The sequence below is a fragment of the Thermobia domestica genome, chromosome 4 (assembly GCF_964235325.1).
Source record: "Thermobia domestica chromosome 4, izTheDome1.hap1.1, whole genome shotgun sequence".
In the NCBI taxonomy this organism is placed as follows: domain Eukaryota; kingdom Metazoa; phylum Arthropoda; class Insecta; order Zygentoma; family Lepismatidae; genus Thermobia; species Thermobia domestica.
The window spans coordinates 295,399,966-295,427,168 of NC_137457.1; the positions used below are offsets into that span (position 1 = coordinate 295,399,966).

General features: G+C 37.9%; 2 protein-coding genes across 5 annotated transcripts in view; one reads left to right on the top strand and one right to left on the bottom strand.

Annotated features, from left to right (window-relative positions):
- Window positions 1-27,203, bottom strand: part of LOC145684204 (oxysterol-binding protein-related protein 2) — a 264,438-nt gene that overhangs the window by 155,939 nt on the left and 81,296 nt on the right. The gene's annotated exons all lie outside the window — the stretch shown is intronic.
- Window positions 17,593-21,915, top strand: LOC145684205 (protein GVQW3-like). The gene is made up of 2 exons (XM_081756263.1): window positions 17,593-21,331; window positions 21,716-21,915. The coding sequence occupies exons 1-2, from the start codon at window positions 20,788-20,790 to the stop codon at window positions 21,778-21,780; spliced, it is 609 nt and encodes a 202-aa protein (XP_081612389.1). The 5' UTR covers window positions 17,593-20,787; the 3' UTR covers window positions 21,781-21,915.

Below are 27,203 nucleotides of genomic sequence, written 5' to 3' on the forward strand. Positions count from 1 at the left end.
AAAATGGCTGGCAAAATTACGAAATAAAACCCAAAAATAACAGAATAAAACAATTAAACAAACAACGGCTATGGAGATAAAATGTGTACTAAAACAAGACTTATAGTAGCCTATAATTAGTTTACTAACCGAATAAACAATATGGATCTTAAGAAATAAAATATTTTATTTTGTAATTGGTACTACTTACAATGTAAAATTTCTGGAAAATTGCAAATTGGGCAACTGTAATAAGCATTTCACGATCTCCTCGTCATTTTTCAATAATAACATTTGAAATAAAATAATAAAAGCAAAAACACTATTACACTTTATTTACACTAGTGATTACCAATTCCGGAATTTTTACTTTCTGCAATCCGGAAAGTAAAATCGGAAAAATTCTGGAATTTAAAATTTACGATTTCGGAAAAATTCCGAAATTTTTTCCGAAATCCAGAAAGTGATTTATCCGATTCCGGAAAATTTTGGCTATCTCTAATTCACACGTAGTTTAGGAAAAAAAAAAAAAAAAAAAGCAGAAGAAATCTTAAAATGAAGCTGTTTTACACCAGGCCTACACGAACACGAGCAATTCATTTTCACTTAAGAAAGTTATTTCACATTTTTTTTTCTCTGAAATTATCAAAGACCTCTTACGATTTTCAAACGAAAAACTTTGTCACCTGCCAGAAAGAATTCGCTTTAGATGTAAGAATGATCTTTCCATATCTACTGCAAACAAGTAACCTTGGAAGGATTCGTGTCACAGTTCACAGTTACATCACTATCATCTTCCAGAACACTAGCAATGTTTTTCATTCTTTTCAAATCTGAGAACACACTTTTGGTGAATGTACGCGCCCTTCTCACCAGGTACAACACTCAGATCATTGACAGAATCATTAAAGGTTATCAGACAACTACATAAAGTACGTGTTTCTTCAAGTTTCGTAATAGCGTCTGGCAACTACGCGAAAGAAATGCACAGGTTATATTAAACGCCTGCAGGGACACGGTTTTAGAAGTAAATGGTGAAGAACCAAATACATGGAAATCCGTCGTGACCGTAATACTGCAAAATATGGACATGTTAAAACATCAAAGTCCAATACTTTGGACAAAGTTGATACTTTCAAATATCCAGGATCAACATTAACAGTCCAAAACCACATCCACGAAGAAATTAAATGTTGACTGAAAGCAGAAATTTCGTGTTATTATTCAGTCCATTTTTTTTTTCTTCGAAAATTTTGTCAAGAATTTGAAACAAGGTTGCTCACCATTCCAAAATCTGCGTTCCAAAAGTGGCGGGAGCGCTGAGAGAAGTGTGTGCATTACCAAGGAGACTACTTTGAAGGGGATCAGTGTTTCGAATTTCCAAATCAATAAATGTATTTCTGGCAACCAAAGGTTTAATACTTTTTGAATACACCTCGTATGTCGTTTGTTGCTAGTAACTGAAGTATTTATTTTGCTGCAAGAAATTGTTCTTTATTTATGTACTGTACTGTACTGTATATGTAGGAGAGATGGAGTGGGTCAGTGGGTTGTGGGTCAACAGGATGTGATCTCCGTGACCCACTCTAACTCACCATGCCCCACTCCGCTCAGTGCATTCAAGACGGCATTTTCTGAACACTGATGAATCTGTCTATGTTCTACTTTCAAGGCTTCCATTTTTATTCCTTTTTCATTTGTTTCTATTTACTCACTTGGGATTATATTTAAGTGAAAAAAGAATTTACGCCACTTTTGGATATTGATATTTGTAATTGCAATAATAGCAATAGGACTTACTACTTGGCTTTCGAGACGCAGTCGAATTTTACACTCTTTTTTTTTTTCCTTTACGTTGGCCTACTTTACCTGGATTTGAGACTTTCAAATTTAATTCTATTTTCCACTGAAAAGTATCTGAAATTCAACACGGATATGAAAATTAAATTGAAATTAATCGTAATACAGCCCATGATAAACACTTTTATCATTTTATTTGGTAACGCTCAGATCCACCGGTATTGTAACAGAGCGGTGTTTCAGCGATTGACCATTGAAATTTAAACTCCGATTAGTGATAATTTCACAGCCTTGTTTTATTACAAGTGTAAACTCTTTAGTCAGTGGAGAGGAGGACGTGGATTATAGGGTCAGACTTGATGACGATGGGTTTTGGTGGGTCAGAGTGGGTCACGATGAGTTGTATGTCACGGCGGACCGTGGGTCAAAGTGGTTCACAATGTGTGGTGGGTTAGTGGATCATGGGTCAATTTCTGATATGTAGTAAAAATACACTGTTAATTAGCAGGTTTCTGCAGTAAGGAAAGTTACTAGTTTATATCAGCTATCGCTAAAGGATAAAAAGGAATGTCTGTAGATTTCCTTACCTCCGCTATTTTCACGCCGTAAATTTCATTTCTAGCATGACAAATTTCTAAAACAGCATGCACTAGTAAATTTAGATTGCCTTGTTTATTGATTCAGTAAAAGCACCTCATGTCAAATACCCTCTCCTTATACACTACACACACACACACACACACACACACATATATATATATATATATATATATATATATATCCGTGTGTGTGTTTTATAATAGATTGTGGATTCGAGGAGAGGACGGGCTGAGAGGTGTTAAAACAACCCTTTACTGCTGTTTTTACGGCATTATATATGAAGCCATCCCTTACACATTAACACCAATATACACACGAATGAGGGCGATAAAGCGAAAACTCATATAACTCTGGCAGACCAGTATTTTTTTAATGAAAAAAAAATTACAGCTGCTGAAGAGAAAATAGCTTTTATGATATTTATTATTTTGTTGGTGACAGAAACTTCTGTGGTTTACGAGCTTCTATATAACATTTTTTCATATATACATAATCACTGTTTGATGGATGTAATTTTGGACACAAAATGCTATAAACTACAACTGATTTGTTCTTTTCTATACATGTAGCACAAAGCACTATTTACAGGCAGTCCCACGCTACTTTTTAAAACAAATATTAGAACTACAGCTAGATTGAATATAATACATAAAAACAGTGAAGCAGAAACACTTAGACAAAAATGATTATAAGGTAGCATATATTTACAAGTATTATGCTTAGGTACGTTAAAACGAGATATCATATTTCTCGACTATTTTTGATTCTTAAAACCTGAATACAATTTCCAGGTAGGTAGTTTATTAAATTTAATTTGGTAATTCGAATAGTATAAAAATAACTAGCAATAATTGGAAATTTGGAGCGAAACGATCGACCTTTATTGATTATCCCTGTTTTCCGGTAATTACCCCATCAGGGAGTCGCGGTCGGAAAGAGGGATTGCCGCCGTCGACGGTGGCGGGCCACCGGAGGCAGCCGGCACCCGTCCGCGGCGGCACGACGATCCACTTGTTCAAAGTTGCCAACCTTTTGCCGAGACGGCAAGCGTTCGAAAATCGTAAAATAAAATGCCCTTTGCCAACTCTTTGCCGACCATCAGAATCGGCAAAACAGTCGGAAAAGCCTCTTTCCGACCATCTGCCGACTTTCTTATGCCGGCCTCTTTTTGACGGCGGCGCCGACGCATTTAATGCTCATTTCCGGCTGTTTGCCGGCTGCTCGGCAAGGCAACTATTCGTCGCGGTCGAAAATCGCGCGGAGAGGCGCCGGTAATCCGACCGCGGCATCTAGTCGCCATGGACAAATTATCCGACTGTAGGCGGGAGGAACCTGATAGGGTATTCTTCAATGATATGTCCAATCGGCACATGCGACCTGCTAGGACGTTCAGCGCTTGTTCTCGAATCACAATGTCAAATATGGTCAGAATGGTTCAGGCATCTCAAAGGAGTATTCGGATAACCAAACACCTAAAGCGAGTAAAGAGGAGCTTTGCTATAATAATAATAATAATAATAATAATAATAATAATAATAATAATAATAATAATAATAATAATAATAATAATAATAATAATAATAATAATAATAAAGTTAGCATTAATTACTAAAATACAAGTCTAAAGATTACAACACATTTATGAGTCTTGGCTGAAATGCATTTTAAACTCTTGTACCGTATATTAGAACCCTTAACATCACGTTTTAAATAATATAGAGGGTGAGCGCAATTGGTATTTGATGTGCAAACGCAAAGATAGTTTCATTCTCGTTTCAAGACAAAATGGGCTCCGTGTAATAAAGCAATTCACGAACTATATGAGAAATTCAAAACGGAGAGCTCAGTGCTGGAATCGGGGACGCGGGACAAGACCTACACGGCCAAGACCTGAAAATCACTTGACGGCACAACACCTAAACGGTTTAGACCTTACAAAAATTCAACTACAGAACAGAATTAAAATAACATAAACGAAAATATATGATAATTAAATGGAAATTAATCGTAATATGGAACAAAGGTCAGACCCAGCGGTATTGTAACAGAGCGGTGCTTTAACGATTGACCTTAGAAATTCCAACTCCAATTAGTGATAATTTGACAGCGTTGTTTTATTACAAGTATAAACTTTTTAAGTCAATGGAAAGGAGGGCGTGGATTGTTGGTCAGAGTTGATGACGATTGGTTTTGGTGCGTCGGAGTGGGTCACAGCGGTTCATGGTGGGTGGTGATTCATAGGGGGTCACGGTGGGTCGTGGGTCTGAGTGGGTGGCAGTGGGTCCTCGGTCACGATGCGTGGTGGGTCAAGTTTTTATTGACCCGCGCCATTTCTGGAATATTAATCTCTTGAAAAATACTCGATTATTATGACTACTGTCGCTCCCTACAAAATATACTAGAAGGATGAGGGATACATGCTGCCATCTGTTGGTAATTAGCGTTAATTAAAAGTCACCTTAAGTAAATATCCGGGTCACAGTTACCGTACAATTCTGCATTCATTCTAGTATAATACGAAGTAATCTCATTTATGAAGGTGTGCACTGTTCTTTTTCAGTTAATTCCCTTTTCAATACAGAATAATCCTAGCACAGATTCATATCCTATGTTACAATTCTATATACTGTATTATTAGAAACTATATTAAATTCTTGCATTTTACCTATTTGTCTTTTTGCCTCATATACCTTTTTTTCCAATGAAATGTAATTTCCGTGCTTTCCCGGTTGTTTAATTTGAAATTCCACTCCGGAGGTCATAGACCAGGTCGCTCATGAATAAATCCATCGCTGTGTGTTCCAAACGACATTAAATATTTTACGAATTCCTCTTGGTGGACACGAAAGAGTTCAAAGTCTTTTCCTCCTCAACAATATACAGGCGAGATAGCAATGAGATTCTGCTATTTTCAATCAATGCTTCATATTTAAAAAAAAAAAAAAAAAAAAAACTGGGACGAACATTTCTTTTTTCTCACTCTGATTTTATTTTGTTTCTAAAAAAGTAGGATTTATCGATGAGCGATGACTAAATGGTAAATTTTTATACAGGGTGTTTCAAAACAACACCGACAACGTTTGAGAGGTGATTCCTGACACCCAGATAAGACAAAAAGTATAAACCAACCTGGGTACAGAAATCCGTCATTTCGAAGTTAAAGGTTGCCCAAAACATGAAAAAATGAACTTTAAAAGACCATAGCTCTAATACCATGGGATCTAGCATAGTCGCCACTTAGGAACTAATATGTGTGCTATCCAAAAATATATGTTTCAGAATCCTGCAGTATTTCCGCAACATTTTTTTTTTTATAGAGGTGGTTGCTGAGCAGGACCGGATCCAGGATTTTCTGAGGGGTGCACCAATAACTACCAGTATATTTGATTTTTTTATAAAAATGCCTTTAGGCATCTGTAGTGTGAATAAGGAATCGCCATGGAAATGCTAAGTGTCTGCTCTCAGTGAATCCTTTTCTTTCAACTTTTAGAAAATTAACTTAAACTATTGATTTTGCAAAACTTTCCTTTGTTTTAAGCCCAAAAACAGAAACACGACAACAGAAAATTTCTGAAAGTGTTAATATTTTGACTACTATCTTCTCACTTTAGGTAGTGTATATTTAGAACGAAGGGGGGTGCACGTGCACCTCTGAACCCCCCCCCTAAATCCTGCCCTGTTGGTGAGTACTTCAAATTATATGCCCGCAGCCGAACTCCCTCTGTAAAAATTGTTGCGTGAGCACCGCAGGATTCAGAACATGTATTTTTCGATAGCGCACATATTGGTTCCTAAGTGAAGTCTTGACCCGACTACGGTAGGTCCTATAGTATTGGAGCTATGGAGCTTTAAAGTTCATTTTTTTTTTTTTTATGTTTTCGGCAGCCTATAACTTCGAAAGGAAGCATTTGTGCACCCAGGTTGGTCTATACCTTTTGTATTATCTCGGTGTCAGGAATCACCTCTCAAGCGTTGTCGGTGCTGTTTTGAAACACCTTGTATACCAAGGGCAACTACTACTGGAAAAGAAGCGCTATTATGGCGATTAATCAAGTTGTGTCAGTTGTACTTTTTGTGTTTGTGTTATATGTTTTGCGTTTTATCATTTGTATTTTGACTTTTGCACGTTACATTTTCTAGTTACCTTCAATATCTGCTGCAAAGAATAAACAGGTAGAGAGGATTATACATGCACCATTTAATACAGATTGTTTTTGACACTAAGCAATCGTATTTAGTAGCCCATTGCTAGGTGTGCTGACACTATGTTTTGTGTAACAAGTACAAGTGAAGCAAAACTGGGTACCTATTGTAGGGTACGACCAGGTAGTACCCGATCGTACCCAACTAGTTTCTGGAAGTGAAAAACAATCCGAGTTAGAAGTATTTTAATAATTAACATACGACCAGGAGTAAAAGTGAGGGGAAATACGAGGGAATGCCATCCCCCTGCTTCAAGAAAATATCTGTGGCGTCCCCCTACTTTCTAAAAAAAATTACAATGGGCAAAGATAAGCACGAGGTACGGCGTGACGTCATGCGTCCCCTACCTTTCCAGATCCACTTTTACCCGTGCATACGACCACAATTATTACACAAGACTTACATATGTTCCCGGTTTTATTCCACCGTTTTGGGGTAAAACATAATTAAGAAGTAAATTCTAGAGCTCTGCAACTAGTAACAGTGGCATAAATAAGGGCCCCGCAGACTCCGCAACAGTTGTGAAAAAAAAAAAAAAAACTAGTACAATCTCTCACTAAAGTTAAAAACAGTGAAAAAATGTAAGTAGGATTTTTTTAAAAAATGAATACAGTTTTTTATGTGTTTTGCATTTGTTTCCTGGAAAATTTCTACAGAGCGTTTTAATATAAGTTTAGTTCATGTATTTCTGACAATTCTTTGGTAGGAGCATTGTGACCACTTATCTAATATCTGGTATGGCCACCTTTGGGTCGCTGGACAGCAGCAGCGCGATTTGACATGGAAGCACTAATACCTTGGAGGCATGGCATACCTCAACTTCACATACAAGTTAATTAATTCCTGTAAATTCTGTGGAGAGGGACCATGAGCTAGGATTTAACATTCAGTTGGCTTAGTCGAGTGAGTTGGGAGGTTATTGTAGCAAGAAAAATTCATCATTGTCCTACTCGAATCATTGCTGCACAACGTTAGTCTTGTGACAAGAAGCATTCTCCTGCTGAAAGATGCCATTCCCAGCTGGAAACATGGTCGATATGAATGGGTGTTTATGATTAACAATGTCCTGCCGTTAACTAGGAGCCGCTATAGTGCCCTTCACACGCACTACCGGATCTAAATGTGTAAAGTGTCCTAACTATATTTAAAAGTAGTTTCTGCACGTATAATCACTGGTCATATGGACATTTTCGTGCCATTTAGGGCACTTTTTGACATGTGAAACAATTACTAAAAGTAGTTTCTAAAAAGCATCTTAAGAATGTTAGAAAACTATTTTATCTCTTCAGTGTGGTTATGATCGAAAAGGTTTTGCAGATTGTGCACGATATACACTGACCACCTAAAACATTATGAGGATTCGCTACTTTTTAAACGAAGTTGCTGGGCTGACGTAAGAGGCATGACGCACAACACAGCTGCTCGCCAGACCGTGACAGGGATTCTACTCGACAGGGATCAATCAGTGTAATGCTTGTGCGTAGAATGGAGAAAACCAGTGATATTAAGAGTGTGAATAAATAGGCGAATAAAAGATGGTTTCAGTTGAACTGGTTGATCCTTCGAAAATACTGTTGTCACGTTACACACAAAACACAGTTTAAAAAACAATAAATACTTTCAATACATTTATAATGTTTCTATCAATCACGTCTGAAAAAATCAAAGCTGGAATATTTACAGGCTCATAAATATGAAAATTAATGTCGAACAATATACTCCAGAAAACTATAAGTGAGTGCAAATTACAAGCATGGACTGCATTCAAAAATGTGGAACAAACTTTTTTGGGTACACAAAGGTAGCCAATTACATCATATTAGTTGACGAGAAGTTAGAATCCTATTAACATATTGGTTGGAACATGAACATCAGAGTTCATTGTCTTCATGCTCATTTGAATTAATTCCCTAATAATCTTGATGATTCTACGGAAAAACATGGCGATTGTTTTCAACAGAATATTAAAGTGATGGAAGAGAGACACCAAAGAAAGTGAAAGTACATATGATGGCTGACTACTGTTGGATGTTGAAAAGACATTGCACGGAAGACTGAAGAAAATTCAATAAAAGGAAGTTTCAACGAAAATCCTGTGGTAAATGTAAGGTATATTTGCATTGAATTATGTATTTGTGTTCATCTATTCCTTACACACTTATCATGGCTCTCCAGAACATATTTTCACACGTTGTAAACTTTACATGATAAGGAATTTCGGAGTTCATTTTCGAAGTCTGCCGCCTTCAAACGCCATAAACCCTTTAGCATAGTTGACGACCGTACGGCACGGATGTTTCTCGATTTACAGCAAGGAATCTCCAGAGTATGGCAAGACACTTACGAAGATGAGTCTTCACTAGAGCTGTGTAATTTTCCAATTTCGATATTGGAAATCTATTTCGACAAGGTATCGAAACTTGATTGATATATCGAATGTATCGAGTATCAATATACAGCAATACCGAAATATCAAAAATATTAAAATATCGAAAAATATAGTAATATCCATATATAAATCAGTAACATTCTTGACATCGATATTTCGGTATTTTGGAAATGTCGATTAACTGATCGGTATAACTGCAAAGCACACTGATCTACACATGTCTGTCTGTTCCATGTGTTTATTGTTCATGGTCACAGCCTGTCACTCATCTTACGTCAACTGAGACAATATATTGGCTTCCACGTGCTATCCGCAAAGACACATATGTGCACGAATACATTTCCTTATATAAAAGACATACTCGTTATTAATACCAAGGTAGATAAGTAAAGGAAGAAAAATTCATATTTTTTTCCTGCTCTTCAACGCTGATTACTGTTACGTAAACAATTGTGTAACGAAAACCAACAATGACAAGCGAAAGACAAGCATTCCAACAACATATTACAAGTCTATAGACCTCTTATGATAGCATAAACCATTATTACTTAGACATCACATGATTTTCACTCCAAAAATACATTGTTTTCTTATTCTGAGACATTTTCATTTACGACAGACGCATAATACATTATACAAGTTTAATTTAAATAAGTGGTTCCAAATCTAGGGGCGCGACTCCCTCGGGGGCGTGAACAGACCCGCAACCAGCGAAAGAGGTTAGGGGGGTAAAATAGGGGGCCCAAATGATTAAAAATTCTCTTACAAATGTCTAAAGTGCATTTTTTGTATTAGTAATACCATTTTGTGTACAGGTCTGGAGGGGCCATGAAAAGTTTAGTGGGAACCGGCACCCCTAGCCCCCTGGAATTTCGAAACAAAACCTATGCCAATCGTTTGTGCCGGAATGTACCACAACAATTTTCGTTTGTACAGCGGGGGACACTTCTAAATGGTACAGCCATATGGAGATTTACGGCTAAGGTGTACCATTTAGAAGTGTCCCCCGCTGTACCACTTCCGGTACAAAGTTATAAGAGTTTTAAATAGGTATGGGCAGGAGTCGAGCTAAAACTCGACTCGACTTGAAACTCGAAGCGAATTCGAATCGAATTCCGAGACGAGTCACTGTTTTGAGGTCGAGTTTCGAGTCGAGTCGAGTTTGATAAATGGTTCGCTCATTTCAACTCGTTTTGAAATCATGCCTGATTAGACTGGGAAGCGAAAGTTACGAGAAATGTAAACAATAATGTGGAATATTTTTAGTGTTGATCACGAGATGGGACAGTGCTCGCATCTTGTCTCGTCTCGATTAACAAGACGTCAATGGATTTTTACAACGAGACAGTCTCAAATCTCGTGGGCAGCAATGTAAGTATGTACTGTAGTTCTTACCACCAAAGCTGAGACCTGTACGGTCAAAGTTTTGAGCCGAAGCAGAAGCCCAACCCGGGTAGTGATGTTAAGCGGCTCAGTTCGGTTCAACAGAGTGAAACAGCTCAAGCCGGCTCGGTTGAGATGAGGCAGTGACTCGGCTCAGGTGAGCAATCGGCTCGTTTGGGGTATGCCATCATCTCGGTTGGTTGAGCTGCTGGCTCGGCTCAATAGTGAATGAGTTTGAGCCGAGCCGTTGAGAATCCTAAACCCGGGCCGAGCAGTTTTGAACATGTTTGGCCGGCGCTCTCTAACTCTTAACGATATTTGCTCCTCCGGAACTAAAACCCAGAACCTCGTGAATGATGTCCTTGCTTCCTAAACTTCACGACTACCGAGGTCAGCAGTCAACTAGTTTTTAGTATTCATATAGAAACCGCCTATCTTTCATGTTTATACACGGTAGCAGGGGTAAAAGTGAGGAGGAACGCCGGGGGACGTCGTCCTCTACTTCCGGAAAATATATGTGGCGTCCCCCCACTTTCTAAAAAAAATACAATGGAGAAAGATAGGCATGGGTAACGGCGTGATGTGAAGCTTCCCCCTACCTTTTCAGATCCACTTTTACTCCTGCATGGTAAAGGTCTGCACGGGTCGGAATTTTTAGCCCGGGCCCGGACCGTGAATTTATAATGTTACGCCCAACCCGAGTCCCAAATATGTTTGAGCATTTAATCCCGAGCCCAGCTCGAGCTCGTGTAATAATCAAATGAGCTCAAATTACAGAAACTTAATAATGAAAGCAAAATTACATTTCTATTTACAGCAATTAGAAGTTTAATTTTGAAATTGTGCTTTAAAAGTTCTCCAGAAAGAACGGTCCAATAAATATCCTTGTACAGTATATTTACAAAGTTTGGTCCACGAAGGCCCGATAAATATGGTTTATATTTTAAAATTTACGACCCGGGCCCGAAGTGATATATGCTTAGTAAACATGAGTCTAGCCTGCGGGCCAGGTCGAGTTTGAGCCCGTGGAGACCTCTAATTCACGGTGTAATAATAATAATAATAATAATAATAATAATAATAATAATAATAATAATAATAATAATAATAATAATAATAATAATAATAAGTTGTAGTAGTAGTAAGTATCATTGATAATAATTATATTGTCTATGTAGCATACTTGGAAAAAGTCTACACACAGCATTTGGCTCGTTTTGGCTCGACTCGAGTTCAAAGATGTCTGTTTCGAGTCGAGTCGAGTTTCAATGAAAACTCGCTCTGCACATCCCTACTTTTAAACTGGGGGCTGTGGAAACGGCAGCTCCCCACCGTGGAATTTCGAGAAAAAAAAACTATGCCAATCGTTTGTGCTACGTTTGTGCCGGAATGTACTGAACATATTTTCGTTTGTACTACTTCCGGTACAAAGTTATGAGTTTTAAAATGGAGGCTGTGGAAATGGCAGCACCCACCTTGGAATTTCGAAACCAAACCTATGCCAATTGTTTGTGCCGGAATGTACCGAAAAAATTTTCGTTTGTACCACTTCCAGTAAAAAGTTATGAGTTTTAAAGTGGGGGGCTGTGGAAACGGCAGCTCCCCGCCTTGGAATTTCGAAACAAAACCTATGCCAATCGTTTGTGCTATGTTTTTGGTGCATGGGATCCTAGCTCGCGCTAAGTGGGTTCTGTGGTGGACAAACTCAGTGTTCGTGAATTTTCTCGAGGTTCTCCCACGACTTTATTCATTCCTCCATTGCATTCATTTCTCATCATCACCGTCTCCTTTAGCCTAGCCGGCATAACTATGGGATGTAATACTGAAACATTTCATTTTAAATTCTCGTTATTTACTGAAGTTAAGATGGCTTAGTAGTTGAACGGTCACCTCTGGTGTGAAAGGTCCTTGGTACGATCCAAGACCATGTGACAATGTGGTAGAAAGCATTGTGTCTTTGGATTCTCACAGGGTACTTTTGTTTCCTCACACATTCTCATTTCACCAAAACTGGGGTAATAATTCACTTTCGTATATGATCCGAGTCTTTCAGTTTAAAAGGTATAGCCGTGAGACGTTAATGATTATGTTTCATTTTAATAAATAATACTACTTTTAAAAACACCAAGTTTTCCGATTTTCTGCTTCATTGTTTATTTATGTCTTCTCATCACCTGCAGTCTCACTCATATGTGTCTTGTGAAAAGGTTCAAATAGCGCTCCTTGCGGTATTCCTCCTGCCGCATCGCGTGTTCTGTCCTATGGGGACAAACGACTGCGTTAACTAGATCAACGGATTATCTCCGCGTGTTGCATGCAGCAGTCACGACGATTTCTCGCGAATTGTGACTCATTTTTTTGTATTTGAGACCTCTTCTCGCTAAGAAGAATGTCCTCATTTTCTGTTATTCTCAAAAAGAATGACAAACAACAGAAAATGAAAATCTTTTTATTCCACCTTTTAATTTAAGATTTTGAGTGAGATTCTAAAGAGTTCCGTTTAATTTCTCCGTTTTTTTTTCTTCTTTCATTTTTAAAATTATAGAAAAGTAAAGTTCACGTTTTGCAGTGACCTAAATATAGTGTTTCTCAAACTGTAGTCCACGGACCACAAGTAGACCTCGATGTATGCCCTTGTGGACCTCTTATATGAATAATAGTCAAGACAAAAGCACATAAAAAAAGTTAACTGAGTATCACACACTATACTTGAAGGATCTTAAACACCAAAAATTAGTTACATTTAGTAAGGTAACCATTATACAAATTCTATTGGCTTATATAGATATATTATTATAAAAGAATTTTAGGAATGATTAAAAAAATGGATCAAAAGATTGCGATCTTGGCCAAAATAATTAGTTTTTGGATCAGGGTCCACAAAATTTTTTGAACGGCCACTAAATTGAGTTTCCGTATTTTCTACGGAATAAGCACATCATATTAAGTTAAGTGATATGTATTTTGGGTTTGGCTATACTATATATAGTTCTCCAGATATAAGGCATACAAAAAATTTTTTGATTGAATTATATTGAATCTTTTGATACAAAAATGGTAATTTGTTTGCTGACAAATAAACATAGCCTTTAGTTGAAAAAAGTTCAGAAACACTAGTCTAATACAAGGACATTTCCAAAAGTTCCCGGTCTGACATTGAAATATCACGTCACTGGTAATAAGCCGTTCACGGCATATAAAGCCATCTATGGAAGAAAGAAACGATTTATTAGTTTCTACTGTCTAGCTGTGTCCGTTCGTTGGAGGCTGTTGCTGTGCATTGAGCTCGCGTACTGCATGACAACGCTCCAGTCCATAGACTGTTGATGCCAAGGCTAAAGCACTAAATCTGTGTTTTACGGTGGTTGCTGAATTTTCTCGAAGCCACAGTCTTTTACTGCACCCTTGACAACAATAGCCGTGTGGACTGGAGTACTGTCATGCGAGCTCAACACACAGGGACGGATTTAATTTACTATCTCTAGCGAACGGACATATCTAGACAGTACAGACTGATAAATTATTTCTTCCATAGATGTCACTATATGTTACAAATGACTTATTACCAGTGGCGTGATATTTCAATGTCAGATCGGAAAATTTTGGAAATAACCTCGTATTATACGAATGTTTCTTAAGCTTCTTTCAAGTAGAAACTAACTAGACTTGGAACTGATACGTTATTTCTTCCGTAAATTGCATAATTTTCTACCAACGGCTTACTACCAGTGGAGCGATAGTTTAGTGTTAAGGTCTTAAACTTTTGGAAATAAGCTCCAATTTGAAAGTATTATGAATGAAGAGCATGCAGAGCCACCATATTTGATATAAAGATAGATCATCACCAGATCTAATTGAGTACGAAGTTGTTTCTCGATTTTCGGCACGTGGAGATTTGGGGAGGTGAAACGTTATGCACGTTTCTTATATGGTTATTTTAAGGGCCCCTTATCTGTATGCAACCCACAATTTATCTAAGTTGTGCCCGCTTACATAGCAGCAGAGGATGAATACCCGGACAATGAAATGGTTGTAGAGAAATTTCTTCTTTTCTCTCTTCTATCCAAGTTGTGAATTAAGACCCCGGAAACGACAGATGCTTACAGCTAGCGTTAGATATTTTTGGAGTAGAATTTTGGTTGTACCTATCACATCTGAAGTTTGAACTTGGTCAAATTGTATATATATATATATATATATACTAATTACTATTTAGAACAAAAACTAGGGACGAAATACGTATAAAACGAACTTGTTAAACATAAAATTAACTGATAAAACATTAAGTACACAGTAAATACAATGAATGACAGAATTTTCTCTAGGACTGCGGGAACCCACTACTATTAGGGGTAGTTGGGGTAAGTGGGGACAGGCGCATTTTCTAAAATCTGGTACAAAATATGAAAACAATTTCTCCAAATTTGAAGAGTGTGGACCTAGTGCCATTCGTCTGGTAGAGTGGTTTTAACTAATATGAAGAGTATAAAAGAATACTTCTATGCCAAAAATGGGTCCATGTTTTAGCATGCGATCAACTTTCGTAGATCTTGAAGCGTTTGGCTATCCTGAGATAATCGTCACCGAAGCACCTGGGAAAAACATTGAACGGTTAAGAAGAGATGATAAGATATTTATAAAAATTGAATGTACTGTGTTATGTTGGTCAGTATGGTGTCCCAACTTACCCCACATTTTTGAACAGTGGGGTAAGTGGGGACACACATTTTATACCTGTAGGGTAAGTGCGTACGGACACAGATGCAGGTATTTCCGATAATACATCGAAGATGATGAAGACAGTACATTCTCTGGCTTACAGCACGTGGCATAGAGACAGATTTGTATTATGCAGCTGATTACGTGAAAAAATTGTCTATTGGCAGAGTCAAAGTCAGTTAGCAAAAATGTGTATGAAATGAAGTTCCTTGAACGAATTGGCATGCAATCTCGTTTTCCTCTTCGAGAAGATGTAAATATTGTACACAAAAGAGCTATTTTCTATGGCCCTGTTAAGTTTGACAGTGTGATGCCTTTCATAATTAAGTCTTCTATTGTAACTGATATTGATAAACACTATCGTTTCTTTAAGGCAAAACTGTAGACTACAAATCTAGTTCATGCAGTCAATCTTTTGTACAGACTCTATTTGTATCCTATAAACAGCAAGTAGAGTTGTATTAGATGCCTTACAATGCTCAGTAATATCCATCGCTTTTTAAGGCAACGATCTATGAATCGACATAGGCTTCAAGGTATAGCCTACATTTATTCTTATTTGTCAATTTTTAGAACTGTTAGGCACCACTATATTTGTTAATATTCAGTATTTGGTTGGTCTTTAGTCCAGAGACGTGCCTCATCAGGAGCTTTTTTTTTTTTTTTTTTTTTTTTTTTAAATGTACTAGACTAAAATTTATTTTGTTTGTCTCCACTTTTCCTTACCAAATATCAAGCCTCAGGACAAACTGTAATCACATATTTTTCATTATTTCAATGTTTCTGGGATAAGTAAATGATGTCCAACAAATATTTCTAATATCAGAGTTTTCTGAACAAAATTAAACATATTTTTGAAATATTGACATTACTTGTTTTTTTCTATATTTGCCACACTATCGTTTTCAAAATGTTTTATCTCTGGCTAGAACTGCAGCAAAAATATGAAACTTGGACCTATCAGCAGTAGACAACAGGTACTCTGTCCCCACTTTCCAATCTTTGTTGCCCATGTTATCATATGGGAGGGAACAGGGTTGTCCCCACTTACCCCGCATTTTGGGGTAAGTGGGGATAGTAACTGATATTTAATAAACATTTTATTGTGGAACAAGTATTTACATTGCTTCAAAATGGACCCTATGCTTATCAAGTGTAAAAATCAAAGTTGATATGACCATACTTTCAGTCTGATAATCTGAAAACTATTACTGGTACAGTAGTTGAAAGTTGAACGTTGCACAACGTGTCCCCACTTACCCCCAACTACCCCTATAAACTAAAATAAAACATGCATAATGTTCAATAACTATGAAACCCTGGGTTTGAAGAAAACAGACTGATAGTAAATAAATCTCAAACAGAATGTGAATTCGGCTTTCATTGCTAGTTTAGTGGATACCGCGCATGTAGTTCGAGTTCTATTTCCGGTGGGAGAGAATTAAACGCACTATAGTGGTTTGAATTAAATCTTAAATTGTAAGTTTATGCCTCAAATAGCCTTGGTGCTGAAAGGGAATGGATATTTCAAAAGTAACAATATGTATCTTCCACACCAGGGGTGTTCATCCCTCCTAAAGGCCTTCGGCACAATCCCCCAAATTTATCATTCATACACCAAATTTGACACATTTTCCCAAATTTTTCATTCTTACCCTAAATTTACCGTTCTTACTTGAAATTTAACATTCTTAGCCAAATTTACCATTCTCTCCCCAAATTTACCATTCTTACCTCAAATTTTCCATTCTCCCCCAAATTTACCATTCTTACCCCAAATTTACCATTCTCTCTTCAAATTTACCATTCTTACCCCAAATTTGCCATTCTCTTCCCAAATTTACCATTCTTATCCCAAATTTTCCATTTTCTCTACAAATTTATTTTTTCCTTCAAAATATACTATTCTGCCCCCCTCCTAAATTTATCTTTCTTCACTCCAGATAATATCATGGGCACAACCTGCACCCTAAATCACGAATACTTTTTAACGTAGCAGTGATTACGTTGTATTGCGTTGACACCCCTACATCAGCAGAAAATCAGAACTGGACGAGGAAGAGATGGGTCACGTTCTCTTCTCCGCTAGACGTACACTCATCTGGTGAGAGGTTGAAAAAGCACTAAGCCCAGGAATATTATCGAATATGATCACTTTGGTGGTCCGGTGTTCTTCTGTGGGGAGGTGTATAATATTGCATAAGTATACCGATTCCGCAATTTTTGAACGCGATATACTCATGTTATTCTGACACTGAACTTCTCCACGCAGTGCAGTAGGCTCCAACTATTTCTTTATGGATGATAACGCGCGACAGAATCGGACCAGAGGCGTCATTTAGGGGGGGCAAGGAGGGGCATTTGCCCCCCTGAGTTTGAGATTTATATAGATTTTATCAATAGAGTAGTAGTAAATGTGTGAAAAACGCAAAATTTTACTTATATCGAGGGTTTTTGCCCCCTCCCAAGCAAAATCTGAAATGACGCTCCTGAATCGGACAATAGTGAAGGCGACTGGACTGGCCTGCTTCTTCTTCCGACATGAATCCCATAGAGCACGTTTGGGATTCTATGGGTAGACGGCTTACAGCACATCCAGATGCACCAAGGACCATCCAGCAGTTGTCAATAGCGCTGGTGAAGAATTAGAACTCCCCATACCATTACAACTCATTACCAACTTTGTGAGCAACATGGGAGCACATTGCAGAGCATCCACCACTGCGTGTGATTTTCACACCCTTTTAAGGACCATTTCACTTCTGAAATGTCAGGGGGCATCATGAGTCGACGTGTTGTTAGTGAGTTATTGCGTTTGAATAAAAGTCAATTTTTGTTCTTCTAATCACGTGGTTCTTTCCTTCTCTATCATATTGTAGCACCATTTTCTATGTATGTTCTTAGCAGTGACACACCATGTGAAACTTGCCTTTGTCCTTAAGTTTTGCACTCAGTGTATTTCCTTTTAAATTGCTTTTGATAATAGTTACTTTCATTTTTCTTTTCTTTCAGACTATTTCAACTTGCGTAATACAGCGTGGGTCTAATATCTTCTTTGCACTTTTTTTTTTTTTTTTTTTTTTTTTTTTTTTTTTTTTTTACAAACAGCTAGTCTGGAATCTTAAGGAAAAAAAAAAGAGTACGTCTCGGAGCCATTAAATATGAAACACTCTCACGATGACTGCAGACGTTGCATGTTGACTAAATGCAGGGGCGTTTTGTGTGTGGGTGTTACTAACCGCACAGAACCTAATATTTTAGTAGAGAAAAGATCTTACTGTTAGACAACATTGCTCTCAAAACAGGCAGTAAGTTGTCAACGGTGCCACAGTTCTTTGGTCAGTTAATAGCGTGATAGTTACTCTACTCCTTGAATTCCATATTGATCATATTGCGGTCAAGGAAGATTTTCTTCTCGTCTTTTAGTTTTTTTTCCCTTAAGCACAGTGAAAATATTATACAAAATAAAAAAGATATCTCATGAAAAATAGATTAACTTCTTCTTCTTATACTCCGTACAAACTTTACTCGATCTTTAGAGAAGTTTGGAGACCCATCAAAGGCGTAACTATAGGGAAGCAGTCGCTCGTCTCACCAAAGAACACTCTTGACCACCGTAACAAAATATTCTAGTTACTCCAATAAGATCCACTGCTGCAGAATCAAAAGTCTGTTATTGGTTCTAGTTCAATTCGAAAGATTATTTTTGCACAATGTTTCCGCCAACCTTGTCGTGTGAACCGTCCAATTTAATGAATTTAATGGACTTGTCTCATCATCTTCATTCTCATCATGACGGGCAATATATGTAAACACTTCAATCTTAAGACTTTCAAGTTAAGCTATCTATCTATTAAAATGCTGCAATAGCAATTAAAAGCGCCTGGGCTCTAACCTATAACTTTAGCTTTCAAATCTTTCATTTACGGTTATGTGTGATTTCACGTTTAACAGAGACAAACATTTTAAGTATTTGTACTTTAAATAGTCTAAATTAGTTAATTATATCTTTTTCATAAAGTTTATGATATAAAATTATTGTTCAAAGCCTTTGTATTTTAATAAGCCTTCTCTAAAATCAATGCATGTGAGTTGTGCTTCCATCTTCCGAGTTCTTTTAAACTATGTTTATATGTTTGTGGCCAATCCTTTCGACAATGAGATCTCGGAAACTACATGCTCTAAGATGACGTTTTCACTGATGGATTGGAAATTTTTTGTAGACTGTCCAGTTCTAATTGAATATTTAAAAAAACGGCCATTATTTCTTTATTACATTTTTAAGGGTACGCTGGAAGCGTTGAAATTTAAAAAAAAAAAACATCATATCCTATGTGTTATACATTCCAACACCACATTGTTGTATATTGGGGTTGTATATACCTCAGGCGTTTGTTCCATGGCCAAATAATAGTGAAAAAATAAGGATAACCATTTCTCGAATCTTAAGATAAATCTTTATTTTTTGAGCGTTTTGCCCAATGAACACCATATATAACTGACATTATACTTAATTGTATATGTAATGTATTTGCTTATTACATACTGCATGCAAGAAGAAAGAAAACACTGGTCATACATGAATTAGAAACTCCAACCGGAAGTAGGCTCAAATCTTGCAAACGGTGCGAAGATATTGAGAAAAAATAATCGAAAAAATCTCCCCTTTATGATACCCATTGCCGATTTTTTTAAAATCAAGACGTCTTTCACTTGTGTCTGTAAAGGGACATGTACATATGTTGTGAGGAATGAGAAGGAGATGTATGCTCATATGCGAATGATGCGCTGTGTAGAGAGCGCAGGTTCAGCTAGTACATAAATACTGGGAGTCATAGAACAGTTATGTGCATCCGTCTCCGTCTATTTGTTGACAGGCATCAAGAGCAAAAATCGTAAGACTTAGTGAGCTTGGGCGCCCCGGGGGAAGGGGACAATGTTAATTTGGACTCTCATGTATTTTTTATTGTTATATGTATTTTTATGAATATACAATATTTGCCATAATTTGAATTCAATTTGTCTTAAAATTATCATATACGCCTTAGACTCTTCTCTGCAACCAAACACACATCAGGATGGACCCCACAAAGTTACAAAGAAATCGGCGCCCTTGATAGTGAGAAACAGTTTTATGATATAGATTCAACATTACAAAACTAGGGTCCATTCCCTACCTGTTTTCGCAAAATTCTGTCTGCCAGAAGTGGTAGTAATCTACTACTTTTGGTTTTAATGTTAGACGTAATAGGTCAATCACAGTAAAATATAGGTAGAAACATCTTTTTGTAAATATGGATTCAGCATTTTAAGAATGGACCCTTTTTCTGGTAAAATAGATATATTTCTTTTTTATATGAATTCAACACCTCAAGAATAGATAATTTCTCTGGAAATAATTGATATAAATATTTTTATCAATCTCTGGTAAAAAAAATAGATATAAATATTTCTTTTTATATGGATTCAGCATCTCAAGAATAGACCCTTTCTTTGGAAAAATTGATATACGTAGGCAAGTCAAGAAAGACTTGGACTGATTTTTTCCCGGCAGTTTTTTAACGCTGGAGCCTCATAGTTTGGCATACAAGTAGGGTGGGTCTTGCTGTGCATATATATAAAATGTTGTTAAGGAATCATTGCATGTTTGGTAACCACGACTTTTTATTGCAGGTGATGTTCTGCGCCGCCTCTAGAAGTCGCCTGTAGAAGAAATGGAGTCATTACGAGATGAACAATTTGCAGCTATACGGTTCTGCTATCGCCTGGGGAAAAGTGCAACAGAAACTCTAGGAATGTTGAGAGCAGCCTACAAAGATGACGCTCTGCCACGAAGTACCGTGTTCTGGTGGTTCAAAGAGTTTAAAGAGGGCCGAATGACAATCACGAAAGCTGGTGGACCAGGTGTATCAGCGTCAGCTGTTACTGAGGTGAACATTAACACGGCAGCAGTCATTGTTAGAGAAGATCGCCGCATCAGTATCGACGATCTGGCAGCCGCACTACGCATATCTCATGGCAGTGCCTTCAAAATTTTGCATGACCACCTCCACATGAGCCGAGTGTGTGCGCGATGGATTCCGCGACTCCTGACACCAGAGCAGAAGGCCGTTCGAGTGGAGACTTGCAGGGAGCTGTTGCAAAGGTTTGAGGATGGTGGAGACGCCTATATGGAGTCAATTGTCACCGGCGATGAGTCATGGCTTCATCATTTCGATCCTGAGGGCAAGCAAGCCAGTACGCAGTGGAAGACACCAGGTTCGCCCACACCAAAAAAGGCAAAAATTGTGAAGTCGGCAGGCAAGGTGATGGTGATCTCGTTCTTTGATCATCTTGGTATGGTGTATCAGCATGCTGTTCCCTACGGCACTACTGTAACTGCAACATATTACGTCAGTCATTCAGACCTTACGGCAGGACATTGCGAAGAAACGACCAAACCTTCGCAATGGCGGCTGGAGACTCCACTATGACAACGCGAGACCACACGTGGCACATGCCGTCCTCGAATACCTACATCAGCACAATATCAACTGTGTGCCACACCCACCGTATAGCCCAGATCTCGCACCGTGGGACTTTTTCCTATTCCCTGCCCTAAAATCCAGACTGCGTGGACGCCGCTTCTCCGATAATTCCGAGGTTCTGAAGGCATCGGAGGCGGTTTTGAAGGACCTCTCAAAGAATGGCCTGCGACACGTGTTTGAGGACTGGAAGACTCGAATGAAAAAGTGCATTCAAATGGGCGGGGACTACTTTGAAAAGGATCATGTGCCTGTTGCTGAGTAATAATAAATTGCCTAGAAAAAAAATCAGTCCAAGTCTTTCTTGACTAGCCCTCGTATATTTTACACGGATTCAGCATCTCAAGAATACACCCTTTCTCTGGTAAAAATAAATATTTTTATATGGATTCACCATTCTCAAGAATAGATCCTTTCTCTGGTAACAAAATTAGATATATTTATTTTTTATATGGATTCGGCATCTGAAGAATAGACCCTTCCTCTGGTAAATAATAATAATAATAATAATAATATATTTCTTTTTTGTATATGGATTCAGTATCTTACGAATAGACCCTTTCTTTGGTAAAATACATATATTTCTTTTTCATATGAATTCAGCATCTCAAAAATACACCCTTTCTCTGGTAATAATAGATATAAATATTTTAATATGGATTCAGTATCTCAAGAATAGACCCTTTCTCTGGTAAAAAAAAAAAAAAAAAGATATAGACTCTATTCATTTTTATATGAATTCAGCATCTCAGAAACAGATCGTTTCTCCCATCTCAAGAATAGGCATTTTCTCTGGTAGAAAAATAGATATAAATATTTTCTTTTATATAGATTCAGTATCTCAAGAATAGACCCCTTCTTTGGTAAAAGATAGAAACATTTTATTATGGAATATAACATAAATAATTCATATAATACATTAGATTACTAACCACGGTATCAGGTTCTCTACATTAAATTTTTTGAAGCAAATACTCAACCGCTACTGTGGCTTGGTTCGTGTATTAAGAAACGATTAATTAATGAAAAATGAACATTTTTTTTCAGTGTTAGATTGGCTTGTGTTTTAGATTTCATTTTATATTCCAAGAATAGCAAGTTCATTTTTCACGTATTCTGCTGATAAATCGAATAGCATTTATGAAGTTGTTTACGTACATCGGTGACGTGGTTTTCACTGACACGGAGAAAGCAGACTTTGGTAAATGAACTTCAGGATCATCTATCGCGAGATAGAAGTGCACATTTATATTACCAAGTAGGAGAGCGCAAGAGCCAAATATAGCAGAGAAAAAGCGTCCTAAAGTTTCCGACTCGCTGCATATATGATACCAAATGACGGCGTGGCAGAGTGAGGAGCACAGTGCTCACGTGAAACGGGTCTCGGGTTCGATTCCCGTTCAAGTCATTATGTTTTTACTTTAACCAATAAAGTAGCCATTTGTAACTATAAGTGAAATATTAATTCACTATATGTCTATAATGCATAAAACAATAATGTTGAAATCAGTTGTAAAACCTTTCAATGTTCCATGTTAACTATCAACAGAATGTAACGTACTCCGTAAATATATTGATATCACGAGTTATATTATTGTTACTACAGTCGTTGTGTAAAAAATGTTCTATATCTGTGGACAGTGTGCGAATTACAAGGGGGATGAGGGGGTGAGGGGATGAAGGAACAATGAGGATAAGCATCAAGAACATTTTTTACACAATGACTGTGGTAACAATAATATAACTCGTGATATCAATATATTTACGGAGTACGTTACATTCTGTTGCTAGTTAACATGGAACATTGAAAGGTTTTACAACAAGGATTTGAAAATGTCTATTGTTTTATGCATTATAAACATATCGTGAACTAATATTTTACTTGTAGTTGCAAATGGCTATTTTACTGGTTAAAGCAAAAAACAAAAAATGACCCAAGCGGGAATCAAACACAGGACTCTACATGTGAGCCTTAGATGCTCCTCACTCTGCCACTCCGTCACTTGGTAGCTTTACGCGTCGTATCATTTACTATGTGATCAAAAGTATCCGGACACCTGGCTGAAAATGACTTACAAGTTCGTGGCGCCCTCCATCGGTACTGCTGGAATTCAATATGGTGTTGGCCCACACTTAGCCTTGATGACTGCTTCCACTCTCGCAGGCATACTTTCAATCAGGAGCTGGAAGGTTTCTTGGGGAATGGCAGCCCATTCTTCACGGAGTGCTGAACTGAGGAGAGGTATCGATGTAGGTCGGTGAGGCCTGGCACGAAGTCGGCGTTCCAAAACATCCCAAAGGTGTTCTATAGGATTCAAGCCAGGACTCTGTGCAGGCCAGTCCATTACAGGGATGTTATGGTCGTGTAACCACTCCGCCACAGGCCGCGCAGTATGAACAGGTGCTCAATCGTGTTGAAAGATGCAATTGCCATCCCCGAATTGCTCTTCAACAGTGGGAAGCAAGAAGGTGTTTAAAACATCAATATAGGCCTGAGCTGTAAGTATGCCACGCAAAACAACAAAGGGTGCAAGTCCCCTCCAAGAAAAACACGACCACACCATAACACCACCATCTCCGAATTTTACTGTTGGCACTACACATGCTGACAGATGACGTTCACCGGGCATTCGCCATACCCACACCCTGCCATCAGATCGCCACATTGTGTACCGTGATTCGTCACTCCACACAATGTTTTCCCACTGTTCAATCGTCCAATGTTTACGCTCCTCACACCAAGCGAGGAGTCGTTTGGCATTTACCAGCGTGATGAGTGGCTTATGAGCAGCCGCTCGACCATGAAATCCAAGTTTTCTCACCTCACGCCTAACTGTCATAGTACTTGGAGTGGATCCTGATGCAGTTTGGAATTCCTGTGTGATGGTCTGGATAGATGTCTGCCTATTACACTTTACGACCCTCTTCAACTGTCGGCGGTCTCTGTCAGTCAGCAGGTGAGGTCGGCTTGTACGCTTTTGTGCTGTACGTGTCCCTTCACTATCACATCAGAGACAGTGGACCTAGTGATGTTCAGGAGTGTGGAAATCTCGCGTACAGACTTCTGACACAAAAGACACCCAATCACCTGACCACGTTCGAAGTCCGTGAGTTCCGCGGGGCGCCCCATTCTTCTTTCTCACGATGTCTAATAATTACTGAGGTCGATGATAATGAGTACCTGGTAGTAGGTGGCAGCACAATGCACCTAATATGAAAAACGAATGTTTTTTTGGGGGGCGTCCGGATACTTTTGATCACATAGTGTATATGCGGAGAGCCAAAACTTTAAGACGTTTTTTCTCCGCTATTGTTTGCTATTGCGCTCTTCCAGTTTGTAATATTAACACTTTAAATGTGCACTATTACCTCGCGAAAGATGATCCCGAAATTTATTTACCGAAGTCTGCTTTCTCCTTGTGAGTCTATTTACCACTTTATCCAAAAGCTTGCTTCCGTAACATTATTTTTCCTCTTTTTCTTTTTCCTTCTTTTGAATAGTACTGTTTGATACTAAATTGTATTAAAATGAATGATATTCTAGAGCTATTTACATTCAAATATTATTTATGTTATATCTGCGTTTTTAAATTATTATGTACTCAAATAATGTTTTAAAAAATGTGTAATGAAGTAAAATGTTATATATTCGTAAGTGCCTACTCCCACTTTTAAAACGGTGGCACAAACTGATTACCCACCTCCCTAATATTCATATTTATATTGCTGTGAGCAAGGAAAATATTTCGGAAATGTCTCTGACATTTCCCTGACAAAATATTCCTTGAAATCTTACTGCTAGTTTAGTGGCTAGTGCGCCCACCTTTGTTTCATGTGGTTCCGGGTCCGATTTCTGACGAGAAAGTGCTAACTTGATTATGGAGCTTCGGAACTATCTGGCAGGTATTTTTCGTTTCTATTTTCGAAAATGTTCGGCATTCTTCCATGACAAAATAACTACCGATACATGTTTATCAATTGCGCTTGGGATAAAGACTTATCTCATTTGTAGTACAATGCGCAAAAAATCCATCTCTTCGCAAATTCATGTCTTGTATGTGCAAATTTTTAACTGATAAACTGATGACCCTTTAAAAACTTCTTCGCTGCTCTTAAATTTCAATCGTAATTACGAATATTTTACGTACACTCACAAATAACAAAGATAGTAACATGTTGAATACCATGAAAAGTTTGCTTTATTACATACTCACTACACGGGCTGGAATATTACTAATAACATATGGTAACAGGATATACAGGGTGTTTCAAAGCAACACTGACAACGTTTGGGAGGTGATTTCCGACATCAAGATAAGACAAAAAGTAGAGACCAACCTGGGTGCAGAAATCTCTTTTCGGAGTTACAGGCTGCCAAAAACATGAAAATATGAACTTTAAAGGTTCATACCTCCAATACTATGGAACCTATCGCATCGGGTCAAGATTTCAGTTACAAACTAATATTATGCTATCTAAAAACACATATTTCAGAATTCTAAGGTACTCACGCAACAATTTTTATAGAGGGAGTTCGGGTACAGGCATATAATTCGAAGTGCTCACCAACTACCTCTATAAAAATTGTTGCGGAAGTACCACAGGATTCTGAAACATGGATATTTGGATAGGGCACATACTAGTTCCTAAGTAAAGTCTTGACCCGACAACAGCAGATCCTATAGTATTGGAGCTATGGACCTTTAAAATTCATTTTCTCATGTTTTCGGAAGAATATGAGGTGTGGCAATTAAATAACGAGACTGCCCACCTTCTGTCGCGCAGGATTGTCGGGGGAAGGTAGCTAATGATGTGTTGTTGATCTTGAACCTTCATGAGCAGCCACTGTTTGTTTCATGACCTGAAAGCTTTTCTTTTCTTTGCAGGCTTGCATGAGGAGGACAGTGTTCTGTAGTAGTGCCGGAATCATGGTGAACTGTAAAGTTGAGCAGCGTATTAACATCAAATTTCTAGTGAAATTAAACAAAACACCGACGGAATGTTGTGCAATGTTAAAAGAGGTGTATAGTGATAATGCTATGTCACGTGCGCGAGTTTTCGAATGGCACAAACGATTTTCTGAAGGTAGGGAGGAGGTTGAAGATGATGAACGACCCGGCCGCCCTTTGAGTTCAAGAACGGACGAAAATATTCCAATAATAATAATAATAATAATAATAATAATAATAATAATAATAATAATAATAATAATAATAATAATAATAATAATGAACTTGTGCGGAAAGACAGACGTCTGAGCATTCGGATGATCGCAGACATGACGAACATTAACAAAGAGACAGTAAGACAAATTTTGCATGACAATTTAAACATGACAAAAGTTTGTGAAAAAATTGTCCCAAAAAACGTCTCTCAGGAACAAAAAGACATTCGAAAGACCATTTGCTGTGACGTCATGGAACGACTCAAAGCAGAACCAGACTTGCTAACACGTGTCATCACATGTGATGAAACATGGGTTTTCCAGTATAACCCCGAGACTAAGCATCAATCCATGCACTGGAAGACTCCTACATCGCCACGAATGAATGAAAAAAAAAAAAAAAAAAAGCGCGAATGAGCAAGTGGAAAGTGAAGGCAATGCT